We start from the raw sequence: 17,943 nt of genomic DNA, 5'->3' as shown, positions 1-17,943 counted from the left end.
AAATGAAGATCGCATATTTCAATATCCCTTGATACTGTTATTATTATCATCTGTGATATATTAAGAAATGGCTTGGCACCCTGTACTCTAGTTTAGTTGACAAGGTGGTGTCTAGTGAAAGTTCGGACTCAATGATCTTGGTAGTCTTTTCCAATCTCAGTGATTCTGATTCCACCATTTTAGTCTTCCTCCTATACAACACTGCCTTAGACAACTCCTCTGTTTTAACCACAATCATTAGTATTCAGATAGGCCAAGATCAGAGCAAAACATTTTCTTGGTCTAGTGGATAAGTTATAGAAAATGGTTTTTCCTTGTGCAGAATTATTAGACAATATTCCATTAGTTTTCTTTGGTTTAATCTGTTTCTGAAATCTTGCTTCTACTCAGCAGTTGCAGTGAGGGACTGCACCTTTTGGGTCAGACTTAGAATCACAGGACTATTAAAGCGGGAAAAAGCCTCCAAGATCATGGAGCCCAACTTTTGACTGAGCACCACCTTCTCAACTAAACCATAAGTGCCATGCAGTCATTTCTTGAGCACTTCCAGGGATGATGACTCCATTACTTCCCTTGGCAGCCCATGCCAGCACTTGACACGCCTGTTAGTGAAGAAATCCTTCCTGGTGTCCAACCTGAAGCTGTCCTGGTGCAGCTTGAGGCCACTTGCTCTTATCCTCTTGGTGGCTGCCTGGAAGGAGTTGTGAGTCATCATGCATCAGTAGGACACACACAAAGGAAAAGCTTTTGTTTCCTGTGTAGTTCTACCTGCATGACAACTTAACTTGCAGAGGTGGGTGAATCAAGTTAGCTCTGTTTTATGCAGAAGAACCATAAAGGAGCTGCCAGACAGTTTGGTGCATATAAAACTCTGCCACTTGCTTGTTACCGGAATTGCTAAATCTGGACAAGTGTGCTGGGACAGCCACTGTTCCTTCTGCAGCTCTTAAACACAACCTGTTGCACAATCCAAAAGAGTAAAGACCAGCCTGTAGACCTCCAGACATCATTTTTCCAAACTTATTTTCAAGTTTTACCTTCAAAGCTTTACTGAATTTTGTAATGAGCCAAGGGAGCCCAGTGAATCCACGTGCAGAGGCTGGATTAACACTGAGACTTAGAGCAAGTTCAGAGTTCTCACATTGCCACCACAGCCCAGAGAAAAGTGGAGCAGCAGCTGCTCACAAGCTGAAGCTTCAGCCCAACTTTTAGAGAGTATCTTAAGTATTTAAAAGTTTTTTGTGTCTCCCTATCTCCAGTCTTTTCTTGTTATTTCACTGATAAAACCTGGGGAGGACATTCTGTTTTTATAGTGCAACAGGATTGGCAAAGCCCCACTTTAGAAAAGTGTAGGTTGTAGCATGCGTGACTAATGATTAATGATGCTCATTAAAAAATGAAGTTCTGATGAAATTCATTAATGCTTGGCTTAAGTCTTGCTAAGTTATGCAACATTAAGAGCAAGGCAATTACAGATCTTGGCTGCAACTCATTGAGAGATAAAAGAATACCCTTTTTCCTGTTTAACTCAATGTATGACACACTGTGCTACAGAAAAGTGCTGTCTTAAAAAAGCTTCTCCAACAATGAGACACAGCCTGCAGCTCCATTGCCACCTGCGGGTAAATGCTGGAGTCTATCATTCTGCTTTATTTCCTTGAGCACAGGGGAAAAAAAGATATCCACGGAAAGGAAGGATGAAAAATAAAAGCCATGCTTCTAACTTGCCCTGGGCAGCATGCCTCAGCCAGAGTTGATTTACAAGATGAATCCTGGGTATTGTGTGACTAATACCATTATTTAGCTAAAAATAGATTACAAGATGCTTATGCTAGCTCTGTATAACCTTGCATAGTTATCTGCAAGAAATGTAGCATTTTAAGAAACTTTCTCAACTGACATGAACAGAGAGTTGTTTGTAAGGTATTTTAGGGGAAATCCTCCCATTCAAGGTCTGGGCTCTGGCCAAGTCCTGGCCCCTGCTGGGCAGGAAGTGTGCCATCAGACCCAGGAGCTTCTGAGCTAAAAATACAATAAAGTCACTTTGACTTGCTGATTGGGGCCTATAAAAGCTGGACCCACTTTCTGGGTGAATTTGGAGACCTCACCTATGGGTGGATGCACTGTGTAGGATTTTCCCAATTGCTGGGAAGGGTTCTCCAGGTCCTCACTGTGAAACAGGGCTCCCCAGTGACTGCACTCAGGATGATGGTAAGGTATTTAGGCAATTGGTGATGTACCTATCTTTCTCAATCACTACCCTCTCTCTCTAATACTAATGATTAGGTGCATTACCTTGATTAATTGTTGAGAAAGCCAAGTGTGTAGTTTTATAGGATCTATCATTTTACTTTTGTGTTGTCTTTACATTCATAGTAAAATAAGACCATTCTTTCCATTGGCATCTGTGCTCTTTAAATCACTCTCATTAATTAACAGAACACCTGGTCAGCCAGAAAATAGTTTCAAGTAGACATCAACTTTGGCCTCTCAGGTAAGTACTATTACTTCAACGATTTTATATATTGATCCTTTCACACTCCTAAAAATCTAAAAACCAGATGAGCAACTTTATTCTAAACAGCACAGCAAGAGACCAGGATGAGGGTAAACTGCTGATTGGTCGTAGGGAATATTAACAAGAAATGGGAAGGAAACATATATAGATATAATTACTGTATCTATGTATGTTAAATACATTAAACTAGTCGTAGATAACATCCTAAATAACCAAAATCAGCTTTGTATTGTTATTAAGGCTAAATGTGCTATTTTGAATCCACTCAGGAAGACTCCTGGGAGCGCACAACTTTATTTAGCTGACATTTAAATATGCTAGGCACTGAAGTCCACTACACATGCCATTGTTTCCCCTCCTATTTCATGTCTTTACTTGGTTCTTCATCTACAGAAGAACTAAAAACTTATTCAGGACCCTATTTTCTGAGGTGGCCTTAAAAAACCTCATTACTTCCCATGGACAACTTCTATATCAGTCAGAGCTTACTCTGAATTTTCTGGTCAAACTGTGAATGAAGGATTTTTACTTACGAAAGAAAAGAAAGATTGCAGGTTACTTTGGATTGACTCATGAGCACAGATCTCCTGTCCACTGAACTACAAAAGTGAACAATGATTAGCCACAGCTTAGCCCTCTCCATGGAACTTTGAGGATTTGGGCAGTGGATGCCAGAGATAAACCATCTCTTGGCTCTAAGCAGCAATTCAGTAACCCCAGAAGCCCAGTCATAGTCTGAGTGTTTTCTAATAAATTGAAATCATAGAATGGTTTGAAGGAATCCTAAAAGGCCATCCAGTTCCAACTCCCTGCCATGGGCTGGTACACTTTCTACTGCCCCAGGTTGCTTGGAGCCCCATCCAATCTGGCCTTGAACACATTCCAGTTGATCTGCAAGCAAGTATCCAACCCTGTGCCACTGGCACTGGATGCAGAGCTTATTTTCACATTCAATCAGCCTATAAAATGGTCCCCCAGAGTTAATACAGCACTTATGAGGCATAAATTAAACTTCAGTACAGCCCTAACTTTTCATGCTTTCCTCCTTTTCCTCAATGACAGCGATCCCTCCTGACAGCCATGTTCCATCTAATTCCTGTCTCCTACACTAAATTTCAGCAGACAATGACCAAAGCCTATTTAATATGCAAAATTGTTAACAGATTGATTTGTGCAAGCCAAATTCTGGCTCAAAATATTTATTTTCAGCTGCATTGTCAATCCCATGGAGAGGTATGCATTTGGACACAAGTGAAAGCCTTTAAGAAGTCTTGACTATTCTGTATTGAGAGTTTTCAAACCTGGGGAAAGCAAAGTCATCACAATATATACTAACAGTGCCATTAGAAACCAACTTTATTGTTGCAGTTTGAAATTATTTACACAATATAAATCCCTTTGAAAGGTACATTACTTCATTTAATCAGTGGTAGAAGGCCTTAGAATAGTTTCAATCACATTTAGCTCAAAAGAAAAACAATTCACTCCAATGAATAAATGATGCACCTAAACACCACAACATACAAGAGGCATGGGGACTCTTGGGGGATGATAGTGCTAGAAGATGACAAAGGCTCTTTTATAAACTGAGCTTAGTTTACTCACAGGGCACAAGTGGACTTGTGTTTAAAAACACTGAAAAAATCTGCACTAACGAAGAAAATGACACAAAATGGAATATATTACTAATATGCTGTGGCCCTGTGTCTGCACGTGTTCAAAAGGTTTTGGTGAAGAGGCTTAGAACCAATGGCTCTAACTTGGAGTCAGACTTTAGAAAGATTGGATACATTCTCTGTGCTGAGACTATTCGAAGCACTTGTGTACAAAGCTGCAGCATTGACTACCACACTGTGATACAAAATGGTAAATGGAAACTTGCTACCAAAAAAACCAAAAAACAACTCCTTTACACACTGAAGACTGAACACTTTACTTTCTGAAAACACTTAAGAACTATTACGACCAAAAACTTAGAAACATATACTTTTTCTCCAGTTCATGCTGTATTTTCTATGATATTTTTCATGTTTCTCTTCCAAGGTCTCTTTCATTTTGCATGGGTCTCTACATGGGAAAAAAACCAAAACCACTTAATAGAAGAAAAACACAGTTGTAACGCCACAAAAATAGGCTGGTGCAGGACCCTAAGTTATTTCAGCATTTAGTGTCAAAGTTTGCTTGTTAGACTTCAAGTAACTTGTTTTACTTTCCTTTTTATTTCATTTCCATGAAGTTTCCCACAGTGTTATCTCTCTATCAACATCAAATCAAAGATATTTGGGAAGTCCATGAATTAAATTTCACATGACAGGGAAACTGTGATAGCAGCTTGGCAACTTTAGAAGGCTGCACAGAGTGCGAAACCTTGAACTAAAAATTTGGTCATCTGGTGACATCTGGCCATCTAAGATCCCAGTGGTCTTCAGAGCCATCCCAGTCAGTTTTCTGACATTTCCCACAGTAATAAAACCCTTTATGGAAGAATTCAGTGCAGACCACCATCCACACTATTAAATACTCAGAAAAGCCCAAAATACAATGTATTGCAAACTAATCAGCTACAAAGGTGCTTCCTTTTGTAGAAATTATTTTTTAACAGTCTCTTCCCTCTCTTCCCAGGTTGACAGGTTTCCTAATTACACAATCTCTACAGATCAGACTAACTGTAAAAGTCACTTTAAAAGAAAAAAAAAAAAAAAAAATTAAAAATCAAACAATGCCTTTTCCAGTGACTCAGCACTTCACTTGGATGGAGCACCTCCTTCCAATCAGCCTGTGCACACAGAGACCTTCAGTGGGAAGGAAAATAAGCCACAAAGTCTGGTGAAATCCAACACATTCCATCTGGAATGGTGTGATTTCTCACTGTTGAGAGCCCCTTTCCTAAAGATCCTGTGTTTGGCTAACAGAACATCTACCTTGCACAAGCTCAAAGGTTTTGGTTTTTCCAATCTTTCACAGCTATTGAAAATCATTAGTTTGCCCCTCAAAGTCATAAAGAGGGAGGAAAAATCATCTGCAAGACTGGTCCATATCAGCTTTGCGTTTCCCTTAAGGGCTGAAAAAAACGCTTTCTGCTCCACTACCATAATTACAATTTCCTTGGTGTGGAAGTTGACAGACAGCTGCCAAGTGCAGCAGTCTTAGAACACAACAAATAACAAAAACCATGAAAACAAGGGACACACAACCACACAACAATAAAACAGACGTGAGACAGGGTCAACCTGCTCTGTTAACTACATGAAGGACTGCCCCAAACACGAGATTGTAATGTCACTGCAGTTTAGAACAAAGTTTTATTTAGTCAAAAAGTTACCCAATTTTAAGATTTATTTTGGTATGAATAACAAGAGTATTTGTAAGCTTCTGTTACCTACCAAAGGCTTTAAAAAAAAAAAATCTGAACTTCATTCTGAAACAAACTTTAACCTTTATAATTCACTCTTGTCCTTAAACCATGAGAGTAAACAAGCATATTCAATACCTTGCTACAGCAAAAACTTGAGCTACTGAGTGAGTGATTTCCTTTTACTTACATTTACCAAGCCCATCCCTCCTCTTGACTAGTACTTCTTGGATAAACTCACTTCCCATGACCTTTGTAACCTCAAGTATCACCACAGGTAAGGCTGAGAGGTTGTACAAACTGCATCAAGATCAATTTGTCAGATGGAGAACAAGATTTACAAACCAGAATTTTCCAGCTGAGGTATTAAATACACCAGTGAGAAGAATAAACTAACAGCTTGAAGGACACTATGGAGTTCATAACAGACAGTGAAAGGCAACAGTGATGAAATTCAGTCAGGGAAAAAACTAACCTTCATTATGTCTATGTTTCCAAGGTTAAATTAAAGGCCTCTTCAGAAAGGGAGTTTTTATACAAAAAAAGAGAAGTCATGTACTGACAATGCAGAATATAATTTTAATCCAAAAGGACATAGTGATAAACCAAGTATGGAAAGGAAGATTTTTCGATTCATGTTAATCCTAAAAGAAGTAGGGTTGTGGGCACAAGGAGGAAGGGGAGGGAATCACACATAAGGAAAATATCTCAGCTATAAGTTTTAAATATTCTAAAGGGGTACCAATAGTTCTAGTGTTGAGGTAAATTAATTGACAGAACCATATGAGTGATTTGGGCACAGTATAAGCACTTACAAATTAGCAACTAATCCTATTAGAAGGCTATATTCACCAAGAGCATTTGAAAGACTCCTATCACAGCTAGCTCAAGCAGTGTCCCCATGGCAGCACACACTTCAGGAGTGCTTCAATCCAACACCCTTAGTTTAGAAATCAACAGCATTCAATAATGTATAGGAAATTTTTGGAAGTTTAAATTAACAATCTTAACACCTTTCCCTATCCCACTGGTACTGCATATACCTCTGACACATGGTTTGCCCTATTATGAGAACAGATTTTCTCTTATTCTAAATCCTGTATAAATCTCTTTATTCCCAGAATCATTCCCAAGAGCAAAATTTCAAAAAACTAATGGGGGAAAAAAAGACACTGGGTGTCTAAGGCTATAAATGAATATCTTAACATGAAAGTACTATGCTCCATTATAAATCAATTTAACAAAAGGAGTCTGCACACAGAGTTAGATTTCTTCTTTACATCAAGATTTCTACAAAATAGGAGAGAATACAATGCAATACACAAGTCCATAAACGCAAGGTAGAGTACAATTCACACTAATTTACAAATGGTTATTTACACTGTTGTATATACACGTTCAGTCAGACCTGGTTAATGCAAATTTCGTACGTTCTTTTAAAAAGCAAATCAACAAGTGTCAAGAAAGGTATTTAAAATTATGTGACAGAAGACTAGTGACCATTCAGAAATCTTCAGTGCTTCGGCAACCTAAGAAATTAGGCCTGGATTAGCCAGATCTGACTGCAGAAAAGAGGAGGAAAAAAAAAAAAAATTACACTATTCTGCTTTACAAAAGCAACCAGGCCACTACAGTCTATTGACTTGATGCTATTTCTGCAAGAATGCCCAGATTAATAATCCTCTACATATTTACAATATAGCTTTAACTACAGAAAGAATTAATAATTTTGGCATTCATGCCCTTAGCTTAACAAAGGCAACAGAGTATCTTCTTGGCAAGTCACAGTCAAAACTACTACAGGATGTTTCTAGAGCTCAGTCATTTTTTTGTCCTACTTCAAATATCTTCATGTTGCTATTACAGAGACAGAGATAAATTAAGTGAAACAAGTACATGTTCTCTAGTACTTAACTTACATTCAGAATGTCCTGTATTCACAGTTTCAAGCTACCTTATCATCTGCAATGCAAATCACTGCTTCCAACTTAATGCATCTGCAGATATTCCTCAGGAAACAAGGATATCCGAGTGCTACTGGCTCAAACAGATGTGGAACAAGGCTCAGGGTAACTGGCATTTCATTTTGGGAGATGTTCTACAGTATTTCCTTAGAGCTGATCACAAATGGATTTAACCTGCATTTCTCTTGAGAGAAAGCTGATACAGAGCAGTTTTGAAGTGACTGAAGTGAATTCCAACGTGCAAACTTAAAGCCTTGACCAGTACTGCAAAGTCAACCACTGTAACCTGTGACAGTCCTTGTGCTCCTTCAAAGTGGCTCAGGAAAAACTTGGACTATTTGCTACCTGCTTCAAAGTGCTTTTACAGGATTCACTCCACAAGGATAAGACTGAGCTGCACTCAGAAAAAGCTTTGGTTCTGCGGAAGCAAACTTCCACTCCTGCAGTTATTGCTACTTGAGCTATACAAACAAAAATACTACTGACAAAAATTACAGTAACTCCAAACCTAAGTAGTACTGGTACCTGAAAAGGGAATGTGTTTTGCAAGCCAATGGGAAACTTAGGATCTGTCAAATGTTGGATTTCCCAAGACCAAATGAACTTCACAGCCTTCTTTCAAAGTATTTTGTAAGTACAAAGCAATGCTGTCAGAAATAACGTCACTCCTTGGAAGAAAATAGTAACAAAGAGTTCAAAAATCTTTAGCAATCTTAGTTCCAAGGACATCTTGCTGAACTTAAAGGAAATACAGGACAGCAGGGTATTATTCATCAAATATCAATAAAGTTCATAGGGAGAAAGTACAAAAGGTTAAGGGTCTTCAGCGCCTTCATGAGCTCTAGCAACATCCTTGATAACTGCTACAAAGTAAATTATAAATGTCTATTTTAGCTATTTGTTTCAAATCAAAGAGAGTTTGTCCTGTATAGTAGCCTCCAGCTAATGAAAATGGTTACCTCATTTCAAGTTACAAAAAAAAAAAAAAAAAAAATCCCAGTTTTCCCATTTGTATAAAGATTCTAAAGGTTTTGACTGAATAAAAATAAAATTGAAACAGAGATTAATATAAACAAGAAGAAAAATAAATCCTAAACCGTGCTTTTGTAAAACAACAGGATACCATTGGAAATGGTCTTTATTGGTGAAGATCTGTCATTCACATTAATTTTCTTAGTCTTGAATCACTCCAAAGCTTTCGTAAAGCACATATGTATGTACTTGTGTACATACTATACACACATACACACACTCCCATGTGCCATAAAGCAATTTTGAATAAATATCTTTGCTGGAGTCTGTACAACAGACTCCTCACATAAGTTTGGGTTTGCATGTGCTCACGCACATGCACAGACTTTGTACATGTGGGCACTTATGTGACCAAAGTGCAGTTTTTCATCAGTCAAGTTCATGCCTGCCTAGCCCCAAACTGCACCGCTGGGCTTGAGTCTTCTGCTATGGGTTCCTTCCCATCTCCTGCCCTCCAATCCAATCCTCCCTTTCGGAGTTAAAGCCTCTTTTCCACACAAACTTTTGCATTGTACCATTAGGTAAACATGTTCAGTTAACATTTTGCAATCCAGACCATTCTTGGTATAACAGCTTTAAGAAATAAGAAGTGTGTGATAATACCAAAGCCTCATTGCTCAAATCATACACTTTTCCATACTGTCCTTCAAACTGGAGGCTTTGAAAAGCAATTTGCTGACAGAAAAAAAAAAAAAGAACCACCAGACATACCACAATCTGCACAACTACAGGACCAGGCATTTAAGTCTTAAGAGTCCAAGGTTAGAAGATGACAAAGAAGAAAGTTGTCATCAATACAGGAACTGTAAACCTGTGTCTTGCTCCCCAGTGCAACAGGATCTCTGCTCTCCTATCTCCAGTCCAACAGTCCATTCTGTCACTGGAGCACAACAGACAGACACCAGAATAGTATCCAAATCTAGAATCAAGTTTCAAAAAAGAAGAGAGATTTGGAATAGTGGTCTTTTGATTTTAAGAGTACACTTAATAAACAAGCAGCTTTCCTACAGAAGTTAAAGATGGCAGGCTGTCCACCTAACACCAGCAATTGGCACAATATCCTCAGAGAATCTTGTGGTCACAGAACCTGAACATTTCTACAGCTCAATCTAGACCAAAAAAAAAAAATCAAAATGTTGTTTATCATTTCAACAAGCTGCTTGATTCTTGTGCAAAAGAAAAGTACCATCATATGGAAAGCTACCTTTAAAAAAAAGGGGTAAAAATAAAGATCATCCTAACCCTTCTCCCTAGCTATACCACACTAGAGATCTCACAAGCCTATTGTCACTCCTTTTGCTCATAGGCCTCTAAAATAAGAATTGTCTCTGACATGTCTTCTTTAGCGTAAGTGAATGCAACTTGAATAAAATAAGTTGTTAAATGAATCCTTTGGAACAACTTCACTGTCTGCACCCAACTTTAACAAAAACTGATGAAAGCAGCAACGGAATCATGTTAAACGTATAATAAATAATTCACATACAACATATGTTAAATTACAAAGAAGGATTAATTTGCCATTTCTACAACTTTTTATAGATTTAGCAAGTTTCTAATCTGTTTTATATCAACAGCAGTACGTATGTTCTTCATAATAAATTTAACATTGAAGGACTGTCTAGAGGCATTATTTATAAAGCAAGAACCACCAAGTGAGCATTACAGCACTTCAACAAATGTTTAGCTTTTTTTCCAGTATCTGTTCTCAGAAAAGATTCAGGGGTTGTCTATCCACTTGGTAAGAGTCCTCCTCTTCATTACTCAGGAAGAGTTAACGTCATGACCTCCAGTTTCATTTTGAAATACTGGTTAAACCGAACAATTGCATACCTGGTCAAAGGGAGAGAGATATTCCAGGTTAGGAACAGCTAACTCTTCACATGACAACAGCAATGCTAAGTAGGACAAGTCAAAATTCCACTGACCCCAGCAACCTGTTTCCAAAACTGACTCTTAGCAGCTGCCAAAGGAGAGCAATGATATCACCGCCACAACCCCAGCTTGCAAAAGAAATGATGCTCCAAGATTATCAAAGGTAATAGTGGTGTAGTGCTTAATTGTTCTTAATGGACTGTCCAACAACTACAATGCTACAGAAATTTTATCTTGATGGTTAAAATAAATGTGCCAAAGCTGACAATTTTTTGGGGTTTATCACTGGTGTTTTCACTCCATCTAGTGGTGACTGCCAGGCTCTGTAGCCTGAGATAATTAAGAAATCCACATCGCTCTTATTCACAAAAATGACATAATTAAGCCCAGTAAACTGGCTTAGTCAGTGCAAAAATTCTGAAGTGGGACCTTTTGCCAGGTAAAATAATGTATTTTATCACCTTTTTCAGTCCCCAACAGAGAAATTAATTCCTCTGCTTGTTGCCATGAAAGACCATTTTAAAATGGCCAAAGACACAGGTATCTACCTGAAACAGAACTTAACATTCATTGGAGTCACAAAGACTCTTTAAAACAAGAATAGCAACTTCCAGGATCAACACTCCATGCAATAAGTAATCAAGCTCTTTTATACTATCTTTGATTCTCACTGATGGAAATGTAGATCTTGCATCTGATAGGCAGCACAACTCACTGACCAACTTTGGCTTATATGCCTTTGTCTCCCAAGAAAAAAAAAAACACTTAATACCCAAAAAGTATTATGCTCCTTGCTTGCAAACCATGTGTTTTAGCACAAGGGCACATAATTTAGAGAACTTACAGCAACAAAAAACACTGACAGACAGCTTTTACTGCCTTGTTTTCCCTTAAAATTGAAGGGTTTTATTGTATGATCAGAGAGGTCAGGTGTGTTGCTCAGATCTCAGTTTCTGATAGCTGGGGCTTTGGACTAAATGGCCCCACAAGTCCATTCCACCCTCTAGTATTCCATGACTGCACATAGCAAGCACACTTACCCTAGAAAATCAAAATCAATGGTGGAATATTTGGCTTGAATAAGAGCCCACAATCCCCAAAAGAAGTGTGAAGCCTGAAACAAAAAAAATTAGCAGCAAAAAATTAACCTTGTCTTAAATCTAACATGCAAACATATTCTCACAGACACAAAACTTTAGCTATAACAGAACATCAAAAGCCAATCTTTTTGTAAAGTTATTTGATCTCTCTTTACCAGAGAGATTTATAAGCAGTATTATAGAATAAAATACTCACAAGCAGACAAAGAAATCCATTGAAGTGTAATTCCCCATGTGTCAAACAATGTTGGATTTATAAACTATGTCACCTATTAAGTAGATTGTTGTATGACTATATACACCATGCTAAAAAAGTGCACAGAAATGTAACTACCACCTATGGCTGCTAATTAAATTTCTATTATTCCACATGTATTGAACTCTACTGCAAACAGGAAATTCCTTTTGAATTTTCAATTACACCCTTAGACCTCTATAATTATACTCACTTTCACTGCTGACTTGGACAAAGAGACATGTAATGTTCTAAGAAAACCTCTAATTCATCAGCATTTACACAAATTGCTCATCTCTTCCAGACTTGCTTCCATTAAGAGTCCAGATAAGTAGTCTGGAGGCCTCTGTGCACTTTCAGTTTGGAAGTATGGATTGTATAATGAAGCTATATAATGATATGGCTGTTAACATCCTTCAAAATGAGCATGTAATGGCCATAAGCCAAGCTTCTTTGTGGAAGACATTTCTGGACATCCAGGTTGCAAGTGACAGACTTGGAGCTTCAGGAAATGACTGCTCATATTAATTACCAAGCTTCCTGAAGCTTGCATGCAACACTTGACCAGGAATTTAGTAGACATCCACGGACACACCTGAAAATAACTCAAACAGCAACTAATCTGTGTCCATGTGAATCTTGTATCTCTAGTTCAGATAACTTTGCCAGAGAGTTGCAGTTCATCATTTTACATCAACAGCCACTAACTTTATGTCAAGTTTTCCCTTAACAAAGTTTCCCACATGAGCTGACAAGAGCCACACAGTGTTTGTGCATCAGGGGTAGTCTACAGGCAAGTCCTAACCTGTTCTCTAAACACAACTCTATCCTCTTAAACATTACTATGACCATTGTTTAAAACTGACAAAATAGTGCTATATATTTTCAAACAGACCACCAGCCTGCTTAATCACAGCTCTAACTTTCCTAAATGAATGGGACAGCTGAATTTAACAGTAATAACTAACATTTTAAGAGAATAGCAGCACACAAGCAATTGTTTTTAAAGCTTAATAATCATCTTCCTGTTAACTATACTTCCTCACTACAACCAGCAGCTTTTGCCAGAAAACTGAGGGTATTACAGTAACAGAGGTGTGCTTGAATTAATAGGAAAGAGGATTAAAATAAGGCCAAAGTAGCTACTTTAGCCTTAGTCCTCCTACAAATAACTGGGAATGTTATTCTTCATAAGAAAAAAAAAAACCACAAGCCCTTTTGCTGTAACATTTCCCATCATGTCATCTAGGCAAAACAAGGTCAGCAAGAGACTCTAGAGTGACCTATTGATCTGCAAAACAAAAAAAAAAAAAAACAAAAACAAAAACAAAAAATATTCTAGTTTAACAGAATGTTATCATCTTATTTTTAAAAAGGTTAAAGCTTATAACTCTTCATGAAGCACTACCTTGTTCTTCCATCTTCCTACCACAAGCAAAAGTTCAAAGACACACCATAAGCTGTGGCCAACTTAAACTTTCCTGACCAAGTAACAGCCAACAGAAATCCTCACCCAAAGCTCATCTCCTTGTTTTCTGAATGTGCAGTGCCTCCTTCACTAGGACTATTCTACAGATAAGATTTAATATACAACAGAGAAGCAAGTTTCCACAGAACAGCAAAGTTTTATTTCTTACGGAAGTTTTCTTTACATGACACAACATTTAAACTCAAGAAAATAGCAGCTACATTTGTTCAAAGAATATCAGGTTTCCCTGTATAATTTAAAATATTCTAATCAAGTGTTTGTTACTTACCAGTGCAAACTGATTGACTTGGACATACAGAACTTCAACCTCTTTTTCACTGACTTCTGTGCCAAATCCTTTATATTCTTTGTAGGCCTCAAGGTAAGATCTCAGCCACTGCTCCTGTAATTTCCTGTTGGGATAAAGGCTGTAGTCTACCTCATTTACTCCTAGCAAAAAGAAAATAATCCTATTAGAACCTCATGTTGCATAAAAAGACCATTAGAAACCCTTTAGTACTACCATTAGTAGCCTTTTACTGTACCCCTTCCCAACCCAATACACAGTCACAGAGTGATGTGGACAAATAACCACACTTTTTCCTTGGACCTGACCTTATAAATTATATGTTGGCAAGAATACACATACAAATCAGTGTTCCACCTTGCAAATTTATGTGTTTGGCCTGATAGAGTCTGCTTGCATATTGGGATTCAACACCTTGGGCTTTGAGAAAAAGCTTAAGAAAAAGTATTTGCTTTATGAAACAAAAACCCTCACAAATAGATCAAATATTACATACTTTGTAAGGTAAGAGACTTGTATGCCACAACATCCCAAGCCAAATTCAGATGCATATCCAGTTATCACTAAGCTCACATTTGAGAAAAACTTATTATGAGTCTGCTTCTCTCCTTCAAGGACATTGGTAGAATTAGGAGCTCATAACCCATTTTTATCCTGTTTTTCTTCCTATATTGGAAGTGCTTGGTCACAAGGCTTTAGAGAGTCTGCTAGAAGCCCCAAACCTGGATGACAGTTCACTTCCATTATCACTCCTAGTGACTTTGGGAATTCTCATTAATTCTTATATTACGAACATTGCAATCCCCTAGCACCTAAACTCTTCAGTGTGTTAGATACACATAAATTTAGCTTAAAAAAATAATTCAGATTTTTACTGGATAGACAGAGAATAAAAGTGAAGCACAACTAGTCTTCATATGCAAAAAATGTATTAGTGTATTTATTCTTCATATTTATGTAGTTACATTTCAGAAGTATAGGATGAAAAAAAATCAAGCTTTCAAATATTATTTTGCTAAATAATTTAACTTGCTTTCCAAATATTTAAATTGCCAATTACACAACTCAAATTACCAAGCACACTTTTTTTTAAAGTTATCTAAACTTAATATTTTTTGTGAAGGAACTGGTAGAATAAGGCTCTTCATTTCACCACACTGTGCCTTCTACCTGCTCTAATCATTATGTAGGTTTTCCCTGCTGGCTCTGAAATTATACAGCATACACTTGAGGTAATTTCTCCCTTATGGACAAAGTGGAATGGGCATTCACCATAAAAATTTGAACTAGTTAATAAGTTAATCTAAAAACATCATACTCCCAAAATCCCACCTTTTTCCTATAACACAATCTTAGCCTTTATTTTCCATTTTAAGACAGACCAAGTACTTGGCACACATGTTCAAAACCACCAAGAAACATAACCCTGCCTTTTGGCACTGTGGAACCACACAGAATATTGTCAATACATATACCTCTAGTGTGATACCCACAGTATTTCACTAGAATGGGCTCTCTCTGCTGTGTCACTTCACAGAAGGACAGGGTGAAAGCTGCGTGTTCTTAGAACTTATCTAATTATATTAGAACTTAGGTCATGATGTTTCCATTTCTGTGTTGGAAGACCTGTAAATGAAGGGCATAACTGGCCTGCAAAATAAGACACCAAGATATTCTGATACCGTGAGCTGACAGCTGTAAGCATGCAACTAGATATACAAACAAAAAAAAAGAATGCACGAAAATTGGTTTGTGTGGGCTTTTAGTTAAAACCAGTCAACTTTTGCCTCAGAAACCCAATTCTTACCTGCAAATTCATTGAAGTGATTTCCAATGTCATAAGCCAAGTAGTTGTACCCAGAGTACTCATAGTCTATGAACTGCACATCACCTATGTGAGAGACAGCAGCAACATTAGAGTCCAGATCAAAGCAAGTAACAGCCCTAATCCTTTGGTGTCCTTTGAAGATTTTTGGGAAAAACAAACCACAAACCCAGTTGTGTGCACTCAGACATTTCAGGGTATGGCTGTGACTTCTACAATATGAGATTTTTATGAGTAAATATTCATTCAGGAAAGCTCTTAAATTTAGATCTTAAAATTATCTCTGCTTCAAGTCTGACTAGGAGAATTTCAATTTTAACTTCTACCACACGAGGGCCTCCTTTGCTCTCAAAAGGAGAAGTACAGTAGCATAATCTTTATTTAAACTTCATGTAGAAATAGCAGATCAATTTCTCCTGACATAAAAAAATAACAGTCCTGTTAATTCTTACACAAATACGCAGCCACAGTGAACTAACACATCACAACATGCTGATACTTCCTGCTTCCTCAGCCATTCCTACAAAGCAAGATTATTCTTAATTGCTGTTTTGTTAAGCTGGATTCAAGTAGCCTTGAGAAACTATCAGACAATCATGTTCATGTAATAAGGTTCCCAATGCTACCAAACTATGTAGCATTCTGTAAACAAGGGTTGATAAAGCAGCAAAACACAGCTTCAAACGTTTCCAAATTATATTTGCCTGCAGTGAAGCTGGGGAAAACGCATTGAAGCCGTTCAAGTATGTCTACGGCACATAAAACAGTCAAAATATAAACAAGATGGATTAGGTAAAACTAGAGCTCTTGTATTTTAAGGGAAACCAGCAACATTACTAAAAAAAAAAAAAAAAAAAAAATCAGAAAATTGAGCAATGAAATGCTTCAATGAATCTTAACATAAGATGGGTTTGCATTAGAACATTAAAAAGTAAAACGTTACATTCTCACAGCTACACTGAAATATCTGTCACCATTGCACTCTCTATACTTTTCTTTTATTACTACCTGCATTATTAAATTAACAAAAACAGTCATTCCAGTGAAAAATCTTTTAGCATGACTTAAAACTCCAGGCTAAAAAGAAAATCAAGAACAATGTTAAAATTAAGTACATTACGCATTTCCTAGACTAAGGATTTTATGTGTCTACTACACGGCCTCAAGATTTAGGAATACTGTACATCCCAAATAAAACAGTTTTACCAATGTCCTGACCAACTAAGCACAGAAGTTTGTTAGAAGTGTTCTTTTCAATGCAGTTTATCTTCCATTTTTGAACTACTAACACAATTATGTTTTCCAGATGGATATCTTTTTGTCTAAACACTTAAAATGGAAATTAAATTCTACAACACAAATATAATCACATAGTCACAAATCTTCCAGGTCTGAGTTTACCCTTACTTCCACTAAAACAGAGGCTCACTTACCAAGGTTATGATGTTAAAACTTTTAGGTTCTATAAACCAAAACAACCCTGCAAAGTGGCAAGCTCCTTCCAGGAAATTCTGTTGGCAGTGGAAAAATTGAAGTTCTCTAGAGCTTTGAACAAATCTTGCAGCAGCTGCAGGCAAGATCTTATTGTCACAGATGAACTACTGATATTGCCTGACAGAGTCACAGGCTTGCTCTTCCTACCAGCTCTCCAGTGCTGCTTTTCAAAACAGACACCTCCAAAGTTACAAGCCAGTTCGAATTCCAGTCCTGGCTAGACAACTGATCTCCTGAACCCCTTCTGCCCCTCAAACATTTAATATTGCTTGTATTAAGAGAAGTTTTATTTCTTCCTTCCTCACATAAAATCCAAACACAGTAGGTAAAAGTCTGCTAGTAAAATACGCACATAAATACTTTAAAATTTTTCATGTGCGGATTTTACCTAGAACATCCCTATGTATCATCATGAATTTTTAATTACAGCTTTGTTTTAGTAACTTTTTAAAGACGTACTTCCAGATATAAAGAATTTCACATGCAAGCAGAAATTAAAGATAACAAGCTATGGGTGGGGCTGTTACTAGGCACTGTCCTCACAAAGAAGGAACAAGGGCATACCCAGCACTTGGGTACCAGATGGAGAAAACTCGGCAACCTCCCACTTGCTAAGACCAAAGTTCAAAGCAAAAAAACTTTGCATTTATACTAAACCATTTCAGACTCATACTACTGTGAAACTTAACCTTTTAAGTTAATTTCTGCACAAAAGCTCAAAATAAAAGATGCACAGTTCTTTCTGTGGAACTGAAAGAAAACGAAAACAGAAG

At 37.4% G+C, this 17,943-nt stretch overlaps 1 protein-coding gene across 1 annotated transcript in view; it reads right to left on the bottom strand.

The window, feature by feature from the left end:
- Positions 1 to 3,856: 3,856 nt before the first annotated feature.
- ETNK1 (ethanolamine kinase 1) overlaps positions 3,857 to 17,943 on the bottom strand; it is a 29,685-nt gene continuing 15,598 nt past the window's right edge. The window contains exons 5-8 of the mRNA XM_056512722.1: positions 15,659 to 15,742; positions 13,834 to 13,994; positions 11,782 to 11,855; positions 3,857 to 10,699 (exon numbers count right to left, since the gene is read on the bottom strand). Coding sequence (XP_056368697.1) covers positions 10,627 to 10,699; positions 11,782 to 11,855; positions 13,834 to 13,994; positions 15,659 to 15,742 — 392 coding nt within the window. The 3' untranslated portion in view covers positions 3,857 to 10,626. The remainder of the gene's footprint in view (positions 10,700 to 11,781; positions 11,856 to 13,833; positions 13,995 to 15,658; positions 15,743 to 17,943) is intronic.

Source organism: Oenanthe melanoleuca, chromosome 1A, assembly GCF_029582105.1.
Source record: "Oenanthe melanoleuca isolate GR-GAL-2019-014 chromosome 1A, OMel1.0, whole genome shotgun sequence".
NCBI lineage: Eukaryota > Metazoa > Chordata > Aves > Passeriformes > Muscicapidae > Oenanthe > Oenanthe melanoleuca.
The sequence above is the reverse complement of the archived record's forward strand: the minus strand, read 5'-3'. Positions and strand labels throughout refer to the sequence as shown.